This window comes from Alligator mississippiensis, chromosome 1 (assembly GCF_030867095.1).
Source record: "Alligator mississippiensis isolate rAllMis1 chromosome 1, rAllMis1, whole genome shotgun sequence".
NCBI lineage: Eukaryota > Metazoa > Chordata > Crocodylia > Alligatoridae > Alligator > Alligator mississippiensis.
The window spans coordinates 142,553,640-142,565,723 of record NC_081824.1 but is presented as its reverse complement, the minus strand read 5'-3'; the positions used below and the strand labels follow the sequence as shown (position 1 = coordinate 142,565,723).

General features: G+C 38.2%; 1 protein-coding gene across 3 annotated transcripts in view; it reads left to right on the top strand.

The window, feature by feature from the left end:
* PDE10A (phosphodiesterase 10A) overlaps positions 1-12,084 on the top strand; it is a 355,946-nt gene that overhangs the window by 198,408 nt on the left and 145,454 nt on the right. For all 3 annotated transcript variants that reach the window (XM_059714794.1, XM_059714803.1, XM_006258777.3), the window contains exons 4-5: positions 3,085-3,205; positions 5,111-5,160. In XM_059714794.1, the coding sequence (XP_059570777.1) occupies positions 3,085-3,205; positions 5,111-5,160 (171 nt within the window). The remainder of the gene's footprint in view (positions 1-3,084; positions 3,206-5,110; positions 5,161-12,084) is intronic.

Sequence of the window (12,084 nt, the reverse complement as noted above, 5' to 3'; positions counted from 1 at the left end):
AGATGGAACTTGCCAACCAACAGAACTGCACTGTGTGCACTTTGAACCAGTGTTAAACTTCCCCTTTTAGAAGCATCCAGTTTGCCCATCCAGTTTGTAAACACAACTGTCCAGTGTTATTTAATATTATTGTAGAAATACCGCTAATTCTTGTAATAGTCACTTATTTACTATTGATATAAATATTACATATTATTTATCATTAGTCTTTAGGAAGATATTTCAGCACTCGTGCAATTCTGTGTGGAACAATAAATGCATGTCATATAAAGTGGTTCATTAGAACTTATGGTTCAGGCAATGTGTTCTTCCATCAGTGTGTTGGGTCAAGATTAAGATCTGTTCGTAACAAATTCAGTTTTAAGAGTGGTATCAGGAATTAACGTTTTTTTTTCAGCAAGCATTTACAACTTTGAGTTGAAGAAACCAAGTGACTCAGACTTATAGGGTCTTATGTTTTGGATTCATGGCAGAAAGTGAGAAAGGAATTTTATGTTGCAGTGCACAAGTGCATCCTGATTTGCACATGTGAAAATCAATAGGACGGTAGATAATGGTCCTTTATAATCTCATACCCCTTGTGCATTAGTTTGACCCAATACCATATTTGCGTCTATAGTGTCAATTGGCAGGAGAAGAAGTGTTGCCGCATGCCCTCTGCACTTCTTCCCTCTTAAAATTAAGCACATCACCAGTTTCGGGGCTGAATCTGTGTTCACTGGCATACAGAGCCTGTTATGATACTGTATTTGCCATGGTATTAAACTACATAGGAACATTTAGAGTTAAATTCTAGTTCCCTTTCTCATTCCTAAATGGCACGTATGTAGCTATCGAACTGCAGTTTTTGGCACTGCGTGCAGTCTTAACAGAGCTAGGTGCATATCTGTCAGAAATAAAATTGAGGCCAGTGGCCTCCATGTTTTAGGCCAATGGCCCACTTGTGAGGGCACTTGTTCAAATAAAGAAAGACCCAGATTCTTGGCTGCCTTTATCTAGTGGGGGGAGGAGCGAAGGAAGGAAGGGGTTGAACCTGCATCTCCTGCCTCCTCCTAGCAAAGTCTTCTAACCACTGTGGTCTTGGGATTGCCCAGACTGTTCTCCAGTCCACCCCTTGAAGCTGGCCTGCTGAACCTAGACTTTAATATTCATAAGATCAGATGGATAAATATCATAGGCAGAGTTGTTGCACTACTGGGAGTAGGGGCCCAAATTAAGCTAGTTTCTCTTACTTAGACACTCTTTCCTCTTATTGAGCCACCCACCCTCTTGGCCATTCTCCTCTTCCTGATCCCACCTATCTTTGGCCTCAAACAGGTGGTCATTTCTAGTAGCGTATGCATTTTAGCTTAAGTGCATCACCAGTTTTCTAGTGGTATAGGCATTCTAGATACCATTCTGGGACGGGGAGCAGTGTTTGGCCTGCACCTGCTGCCCTCTCCCCTGCTCTGTAGCTCTTCCCTAGACTGCAAGCAGTCCTGTCCTAGGAGAACTGGTGTAGCAGGGAAGAGTCCTCTGCAACTTCCCAGGCTGGGGACTAGCATGGAGAGTCAGTGGGAAGCAGCAGCTCCTACACAGTGAGGCAAAGCATCAGAGCTGCTGGTGTGGGAACAGGTCTGCTGTGAGGAGTGAAGGGAACAGCAGGGTAAAGCCCCATCCTGTTCTCCAGACCAGGCAGCCCCTAGTCTGGGGAAGAGGTGGGAAGCATTGCCCTCCTTTTTCCCTCTTGTTCTGGACTAGACTGGGAGAGGAGCATACAAGCCTTTGATCTTGTGAGAGAAACTCTCATCAGGGAAATCTTCTAGGTTGGCACCTGAAAGATCTTTTCCTGGAAAGGAAAAATAATCTTTTCCCCTGGGGAAAAATTGAATGACTGACCATTTCTATGCTTATTATTTCCACCAGGAAAATGGCAGTTCTCCTGTTAGAAATGTAGCACCTGTACATAGTCTTTGTCTCCTCGGTGTACCACAGGCCGGTTTCAGAGGGAAGTGTGGGGTCTGGAGAGCGATCTGGCCAAAGTTGAACCTGTGTTCTGGTGTTTGGAGGACTTGGCTAGGAAGCAGAAGATGCAGATTTGAATCATCTCTGGGTGAGATGGGTCTGCCACCCCCATAAGTGCCCTAACTACTAGGCTATTGGGCTAAATATTGGAAGAGCCACATTACCTCTCCTTTGGTGTTTTACACCTGTTAGGATTTTTTTTAGTGCAGTACTGTGGCACATTGTGGAAAGGGATGTGAGGCTCTTGACTTGCCAGGGTACTGGCAAGAGTTTTGTAAATGTGGCGAGAATGCATCTTCCTTTTCCTGTAACATTTTATAACTGATTGGAAGTTATCTGATTTTTTTTTTTTTAGGATCTCTTATTCATACCAGCAGTTCTTGGCAGCAATCAGCTATCCCAGTGTCCCTACCTTAGTGACCTAATTACATATAGTAACCTATCTCTTTCCCTTTCCTTTTCCCTATGTTTTTCACTTTCACTTGCAACTAGCACCTGCTAAGTTACAGCAGCTGGCACTTCCGTGGTTTATGTTAAACCCAGAATCCTTTGTGCCAGCTGCTGCTGTATTTCAAAGACTGAGTTCCCTGTACCAGTACCTCAAAGCTCTGATGCTCCCTAGGAACCATGTGTGCAAGTTGCATAACAAAAGCTATGCCACCTGCATTAGTATTTTGGGAGTTTAGGTATACTCCAGTGTCCTTAGCTTTGAAGCATTGTAGCATCTGGTAGACTGGATTTTGAGACAACTGAGTCCCAAAGATATAGATGACTTTGTGATACAGAAACAGACCTGCAGCTATTAAAGTACTAGAGAAATAGAAAGGCTAAGGCAAAAATAGCAGCCTATAGTAGAACTAGGAAAAAGGGAGTGAGATGAATATTCAGACAACTGGATTAGGGATATCAATTTGAATTTGATTAGGTAGCTAACACTCACTCTTTTATATAAAATAAGTGTGTGTGTGTGTGTGTGTGTGTAATTTAATGTATACTAATGCATGTTAAGAACTTTTTTGTTTTAATCTACAGAATGTTTTTGTGTTGTTCTTAACTGTGTTTTTATCTTTGGTTCAATAGTACCAGGATACAAATATGCAAGGAGTGGTATATGAACTGAATAGCTATATAGAACAACGGTTGGACACAGGAGGAGACAACCAACTACTTCTATATGAATTAAGCAGCATCATTAAAATAGGTAAGAAAGAAGATTTGATTATATAACTTTATATTGATGTTGTGCCTGTTCCTTCCTTATGCTTTTAAATAGAAAGTAGTTATTGAAAAATAGCCATACTTGTTTGGGATCTTTACCCTTAATTTTGATCTATACCAGCAAAGTTCTTCACCTTGGGGAAACATCATTGATTTCAATGAAGCTTGCCCATGGAGCAAATGTTAACTCAGCTGTGGTTCTAATTTCAAGATCAGGGCCATCTCTAAAACAAATCGCTCTATTATCCTATTTTATGGTATTGGCTGGCATATCAATTTAGCAGGTAATAAAAATAACTATCAGCAATTTTTCTGCTAATAATGCCCCCCTCATCTAAGCAAAGTAAGACAGTTTGGGTATATTTCTTCTTAGGAGTCAAAATAAAAGTCAGTATGAGTTGCAGCATTTTTCTGTGTGTTATAGCTGCCTGTTTATAGATAAGATACAGTACACAAAAAATAAATGAATAAAGCATCCTTCTCTTAATGTCTTTATCCAGAATGTAGTCAGATTTGCATGGAAAACATCTGTACAGGCATGCTTCCATCGCATGATTCTCAAATACCAGTAACCTTACCCCCGCTTCCCTACAACTCTCATGGTCTGTAATAAAGGGAATGTTAGTCTGTTTTATATGTTGCAAATCAACCATGTTTGTGTATGAATGTCACTTGAATGAATGAATATTGGGTACTGATTTATTTCTAACCCAGTTAGTACTCGTTTCTGTTAGTCATTCAGCAAGTGAAAAGGTAGCAGAGCTGTATTCCTAATGTAATCAGACCAAGTTTACTTTCATTGCTTTACAGTGTTCTTTACAGTGTCCAAGACACATGTAATACTCTCTTTTAAAATTACTTTGGAATTTGGATACAAACCACCTTTCTCACTAACTGTCAGCAATACCAGACTGCTGCCAATAATTAAGCAATCAGACAGTGGGGTTTTGTTTCTGTCAAACCCTCATAGACGGATAACTGACTTTAACACAAATGTAATAATTCCCCTGAAATGCCCTGATTTGAGTGTCTTATTTATTCTTAAAACTAAGGAAACTGTTCAGATCTGTGCATTTGCTGAGTATAAAACTTTGAAAGAGAGAGGCCTGTTTGCGTCCACAGCCTTAAACCTATTATGTAAGGCAACAAAAAAAACCATAGGGTTGGCTGATATGTTTCTCTTTTTCCAACCTTTGTTTTTCATTTTAGCAGTAAGATACTTCCACTAGTTTATTTCTAGGGGATTGTTATACATTTTGCATGCTTAAAGCAGTAAGCCTTTGGCTATGTTCCTCACAACACTACATGATACTTGTAATAATTGTCCACAGGTATCCATTTCTTAGAGTATCCTAATACGTTTAGTATAGAGCAGATATAAAAAATTCAGACCCTTCCCCCCAGATTGTACAGAAGGTAGAATCTGTTCTCCCATATTCACTTTTAATGACAGTACAGTTTCCCATGCTAAGATAAGGACAGGCACTTTTTAGCTTCTGTATATGGGAAGCAACCTTTTCTTCTATTAATGGAAAATACACTATAGCCTATATGATTATAACGTGGAATTTTATTTTTACCCAATTCATATATTGTGATTTATGTTCATGCAACATAATCATTAGATGTGAAGTAAGGACTTGTTTAGTTTCAAAAGGTTGTAGCTTCTAATTATGTCTCATGATGGGAAAACCAGAAAGTATTACCATATCCCACTAACTTTGCAGGGTCCCTGGGTAGCTTCAGGGGATACAGCAATACTAGTTCACCTTTAGAAGTTTAACTGATTGTCCTAAGAGAAATGAGTCTGTGGTTTCACCTCAGAGAACTTGCATAAGTTCAAGTCTCCCTCTGAGTACAATTATTTCTTTTATTATTGCTTTGGCAGCTACAAAAGCTGATGGATTTGCACTATATTTCCTGGGAGAATGCAATAATGTAAGTATTTTGGATTTAGATGCTGCTTTTCTGTACAGTTAAAAGTGCATTTTCCATTTCCCCAATGATACTGTAATCTTATTTTGTACATCATTTAGCAGGAAATATTAGCTAAGTGCTGAGTATTAGTTTTACATTATTTTTATTTCTATAAATGCAGTTTTACTGAATTTAGAGCATTGGGCTGTCAAGGGCTTTAGTTTTAATCAATGTTTTCTTTTAGCTTTACAAATATAGCACTGCTCTTTTCTCTAGAGTCTAGCAACTTCATTAATTGAAGCTGCAAATTGCAGTCTTATACAGATTTCCCTCCAATATACAGTCAAATTTCATTTCTTCATTCAGAGATGTTTTTCTCCAAAAGAGAAAATTTAACTTAGATGTGTACTCATGGTGACCTTTTATTTTTTTTTAATCTGGCTGAGTTTCAGGTTCTAGTATTTCACAGTTTTTTCCTGTTGCTGTCAGATACAACCGGAGAGTGAAGTAACCTACATTTCAAACTAAGGCGATGATAAGCATAAAGAAATAGAAATACATGTTTAAAATCAATGGGCCATATTAATTTCTGGTGTAAATTAATTGCATGTAGTAATTATAACACATTTGAGTTTAGTCCATTATTGTTGGAAGCATAATTGCTGTACTGTTGTCTGAAATTTAGACTGCATTAAGATTTTTATCATCATTACAGTTTTATCCAGGTACCATCATATAAAACTTGGCAGCTACTTGATGGCTGGCTGGAATGTGTGCTTTAATGGGACTCCAGTACAATAAAACTTGCATTTTTGTCTGAAAACTTTATGCCTGCTGTTGGTACAAGATACAGCTCCAGCTCTTCTAACTGAAAGTGATTAGAAAAGAAAAACATTTTTCCATTGTTTTAGTTTGCCTTAACAGTTAGCCAATTTTAATAATTTACCTCCAGATAGTCCATTAGTTTGCCCTCTTGTTTTTGCTGTACAAAAGAGGGAGAGAAAGCCCTGTATAAAATAATAGAAAAGGTGATTGTTAAAAACAGAAATTAATGGGGGAGGAGAGGGTCAGTACACCGCTTGAAATTATGTTTTAATCCTTTCAAAATATAAAGTAGTTGATAATACCCCATTCAGAGGGCTGAAATAAATGTTCTACAGTAGCTCTTGAAAAGTAAGAAATAGATCTGATTTGGGGCTTCTAGTTCATTAAATAGTTGATCTAATCAAGATAACCCGTTATTATTTAACAATCATTCTTCCTGGAATCTATAAAAACACCAAGGGTCCCCTGAAAAGATTGATCGCTTTTCTGCACTGGGAGTATGTTATACATCTTGTTGTCCATCTACTGAATACCATCGTCAGCTTTCTGTGTCAAATTTTGATATTTAATCACTCTTCCAAATTGGTGGTAAAATTTGCACTTATCCAGCCAGGATTTGAAGGAGCTTGCAGGAAATAAAGCCATCTATTGGGAAGGTACAGCATCTGAGTCTTTTTGCCAGATGTGGGGGTTGTATTTGCATGAGAACTAAACAGTGGCCTTTGCCTCCTCTCCTCCTCACCCTCTGCAGAAAAAATGGGCAGCACCAACTTTGACAGGTCAGCAGTTTATATTATGCCCAGCTTCTGCATGGACAGAACAAAGTGGGAAGAGTTCCTTTTGGCCTTCTAACCCCTGCAGCATCTGCCTTGAGCCTTGACACTTTCTGGCCTACTGTTTTTTGTTACTGACTTTTTAGACAGGTGAGGTGATTTGCTCTCATACATCTAACTATACCCTGAAGAAAACCCAGCATACACTTAAAAAAAACCAAACCATTTATCCCATTAGTCACTGAAATGTTATTGGATCTCCAGTGATGACCTGTTCTTCACCTATTCATCAAGGACCTGATCCAAAGTCCATTGAAGCCACCCTGAGTTTTTTGCATTTGGGTCAGTGAACATTGGGACAGACCCATATTTGTACTCTTGTGATTTAATAACAGTGTGTTAGCCTAAATCTGCAGGTAGTTTTGATTGAATGTTAAATTTGAAATTGTTGTCCTTGAAAAGATTGATAAAGTTTTTATTCTGTTCCCTCGTTTGGTCTTAAATGGGGATGATGGATTTTCAAAGTCACAAGAGACAGCAAGGTGTCTAACTCCTACTGATTTTGTGAAAGTTATTTATTTCATTTCCAGTTTTGCTTTGGAAAGTGATGGGGGGGGGGGGTTGCAGTTATTTGTGTTGCACACACAAAACTTAACTGTATTTTGCTCTGTTTTTTGTGGCAAATATAAATGTGGGCTTGAAGGAGATGTTAAGGGAGAGTGTAGGGTATATCTCCTGGATGTGAAGCGGGGTGATATGGGAGAATGGACAGGGAGTTGTGGAGTGGGCTGGTGTGAAAAGGATTCTTTGCACATGTGAAGGGCAATTGAGAGGTATGGTTGCGATTGGCTGGAAGGTTTGCTTGTGTGGGATTGGGGCAGGGAGGTGGTAGTTGAGGGCAGTGGAGGGGAAGTTGTGATTCTTAGGTTTTAGCGTGGTGGTTGAGGAATCCTCTTTGTGGGTTGTTGTTGTTTTTATTTTTTTTATTGTAAGCTGCTTTGAACCTTTTGGATAGGGTGGGATATAAATCTTAAAAAAAATAAATAAATCCATGGCTCTAGATAAATCAAGTAGTTAGCAGTCAAGGAAGGAATGAGGGCAGCCACTCCCTTAAGCTGTAGATTCCATTATGAATCTTTATTTGTATAGTTTGAATGAACTTGTTGAAAAAGCTGACTAAAAAGCTTGACATGTACAGTTTCTAGCTAAAGAGTAACTTTTTGATACACGTTTTCCAGCAACTACCTTTGGCTGATTTTAAATTATGAATTTATTTACAAGGCAGAAAAAAAAGTTCCCTGATTTTTGGATAACTAGGCATTTAAGCTTACCAAACAAAACCCTGCAAGTGACTATTTCACGTCATTCATTATTTTTTTTAATGCTGAAAGAAGCAGGAAATGTCCAAGCCATTACAATTTTAAAAATGGCTACTGCGAATTAGTCACAAATTGTTTCTTACGGTTGTTTTTAGCATGAGTAGGTTTTCCTATACTTCCCTGAAAATTGTATTGGAATACTGTAAGAATGCATGTATGCCTATTTAAATAGTATATTCAAAAGCTCTGGATTAGTTTGTCATATTCTGTTTTGTATCAGATACATGTTATTGTACTTTGTCTTAAGGGGCCAGCATGCTTAGACAGAAAATTCTTATAGTATTTAAAAGAACAAGGTGCCCATCTATAGACATTTTAAATGCTATCCAGAATTTTAAAAATAATTATATCCCTGCTTTTACATTTAAAAAAAATTAAATTACATGGAAAATAGCTGTTCACATGATATTTTTGCCTTAGCCTGCTATTGAATTCTTTTGGCCTCTTCTAAAACAACTGTATTGATGCTGTAGTACGATACAACGTACCTGATACAGTTTCCTGCTGAGGAAAGAGGCAGGTGGAGTACCCACAGAGTTTCTAGGGTAGCAGCATTTGAGTTGGGAACTGCTAAACAATTTAAAGTGTTCACTGTGCATCATTAAACAACGCATTATCCCAGTGGCTACTGCTATTTTGGCCTTTGCTAGTGTCTGTTTTGTCACTTCTGGGTTTTCTAGAACTGTTAGCATTGCTAACAGTTTTATCTTCTTCATGCCATCATTCAGTTGACTCCTGCATTGTTGTGTAGGTGAGGAGAAAGACCCCACTGTGCCATTTTCACCTCTCCCAGCAACATGTTCACCCTGTGAAGGGGTGGCCAGAATCTGACTCTGAGTTTCCTTAGATCTTGTCTATGCTGCACAACGCAATGCAGCATAGTGACAATGCAGCGTAGCAATTTTAGGTAATTTGGTTACTGAAAGTAATCTGGCTGTTAGGACAGAGCTCTTTCTGACCTAATTTACCTTATTTTGAAGAATAGCTCATTTAGCTCACAGAATCATAGAATCTTGGGAATTTAAACACTGCACTACATTGTGCCATGTTGATTTACCTTTAGAAATAGTCTACATCCATTTTTCTCTGACATTTTAGTACAGTTGTACAAATAAAACAGTGTGGTTGTTGGTGTACATAACATGTTTTGGAAATTCCAACAAACTGGGTGTTTACCTTAGAGACTGGAAAAACCGTGTAATTAAATCATAATATTTCACAGCTTTCAAAGAAAAGACTGTTTCCAGTTTTCTTCCTTCTGTTTCTAACCAAACCAGGAAAGTGCTCGCATAGTTCAAACCTTTTTATAGTTATGACCCCTAATTCAACACAACATTTAATTGTGTGATTTAAAGGGCTTCATTAATGTCTTGGTGAATTCAGTCCATGTGCTTAATTGCATCTGTAAATCCATGTACCTAATTGCACCACTAAATAAGGATGGCCTTAAGCACATGCTAAAAGTTTGAAACTTGTATGAGTGAATGTTCCTCAAAAGTTTTTCTGTCAAGTATAATATTATCTGTTACAGTACTAGTCAGTCCTGCAAATATTTTTCATGTGGGTAAACCTTATATTTGTGAACTGTGCTTCAATGATTAGATACTCGCATGAATAATCTCACTGTTTTATAATGAAATGCGAAACTGGGTCCACTTAGTTTTCTAAATGTAATAGTAACACAGTTGTTTTTACCTTGTAAGCTTCACCCATTTCCTGCTGTTGTAAATTGCTTATAACAAACAAATCATCTTCCCTTTAGATGTTGGTTTACAAAAGCTTTATTATTAAAAAATAAATAAATAAACAAATAAAGGTTGTCAGAGGCCACAAGTATATGCACACCCTTTGCTTAAGAGAAAATATAGTTCGAACTATTCTAGAATTCATAATTGTAGAAATTCTTCCAGCTTGATGTGCAGCGCCATCTAGTGAATTTATGAAGAAGGAAAGATCCCATATAAAGAATTATTGAGTACATTTTTCAAAGTGACCAATGATTTTAGTAGGTTCAAGTTTTGAGTGGCATCCTGAGACCCTGAAAAGCTACTTTTACAGTGTTACAGATTGAGAACCCCCAAAGTCATCAGTCACTTTAGAAAATGTTGATTTGTATCACTGAATTATTTCTACTATTATTTATTCCATAGTAATAGTACTTACTCCTTGTCAATGTAATGAAATACATTGATTGCTTCCTTAGTTGCACCCTTTTTGCCCAATAATAAGGTCTCCAGCAATAGCCTACATCTTTGAAGAAGAAGGAAAGTTCAGAAAATAAGTTAGTTTATTTTGTGTTTTTCAACATATAGCTTCTAATGATAATGGGTGTGTCCACACTAGACATGTACTGAGGAGCTCCAAAGTAAAACGTCAGCATCTACGTGTGGTGCTGCTAGGCCAAAGTAAATTAATTAACACCACTGTAGGATAGTACTGCCAGACACAAGTACTATCCTAAGGCTGAGTTATTTACTTCCCTGCCACACATGTGTAGACACTGATATGACTGGTTGGGGCATGAGGGTGCTTCAGTGTGAGGGCTGCCTGCCAGCTAGCCCCACATTGAAGCAACCTCATGCCCCAGCCAGCCCCTCCGTAGCATGTTGATCTAGGTTGGAGTTAGCACCAGGCTGGCAGGCTGACCCCCCGCCTTGCCATGGTTCCCTACCAGCTGGGGCTGCTCTGCACAAGCTCAAAGTGTTGCGATCCCAGATCACTGGTGGAAATTGGCATGCTCAGGAGTGATAAACTCCAGCACACTAATTTAACGCGTAGACATGTCCAAAGTGTAGCAATTAGGTTATTTGCTCTTTACTGGTTAGTTTATAATGTACTACCAAAATTATCCAGGTTTATTGCAGAGTATTTATTTCACAATGTCCTAATGTGTTACCTTTATTTCACAATTAATACATATGTCTGCTTTCCCAACATCAGTATATTATATCATAGGAAAATGCACAATTCTTCACACACATGATAAGTTACTGATATTTCTCTAAAAACATAAGGCACTTCTATTTGTTCTTTTCCACCACTCTCCCCTTGCCTGCTTTTTCCTAGCTGGGGGGCATTATCTAGCTATTAATTCAGCTTGGGTGTTTTGCAATTTTTTGGTTGGGGACATGTTCCAGTATTGATTTTTGTGTCATTTTTATTGGTCACCGTTACAAATCATACTTGGTTTTTAAAAAAAATCTGGTCTTCCAACAATCCTTGATATATATTTCAATAGGCTGGTTTCTTGCAGTTTTATATCCACGGGTACTACATTCCTTACCAAAAAGCGGGGGGGGGGAGGCAGGGGAGTTCTGTTACTAAATTAGAAGAGGATGTAAGAAGCAAATACAGTTGATCTGACCTTGTATTGATAATGCAAACTTCTCTTTAATAAATTCACCCTCCTCTCTCTGTTGCTGCCCAGACATTAAATAATGCAGTAATAATGTAATACCAACGCATCCATTTAATGTCAACTAATATTAAATAATTTTCTGTTAGGCATTGTCTGGGCCAGCTTTTGTTCACATTGAAGTCAGTTGCAAAACTCCTGTGTATAAAATAGAATCAGGCTCAAGTCCTATTTTTGTACTCTTGTTGCACAGGAAGCCAAAAGCATACTCGATTGTATTAACAAGAGTATTGCTTGTAAATCAAGGGAAGTAAATCTTCTGCTGTATTCAGTACCATGTCCAGTTTTGGGCCCTACAGTTCAAGAATGGGGAACAGATTGGAAAGTGTCCAGTGCAGAGTGAGATAAATGATTTGGGGCCTATGAAGCTTTATGAGAAAAGGCTTATTTAGTTTGGAGAAGAGAAGACTGAGGGGGATTTGATAATGGTCTTCAGTACCTGAAGGGCAGTTTACAAAGAGGATGAAGATGGGCTTTTCTGTGTAGCTATAGCAGACAGGACTAAGAGCAATGGCCTCAAGCTGTAGCAGAGGAAATTTAAATTGGAGATTAG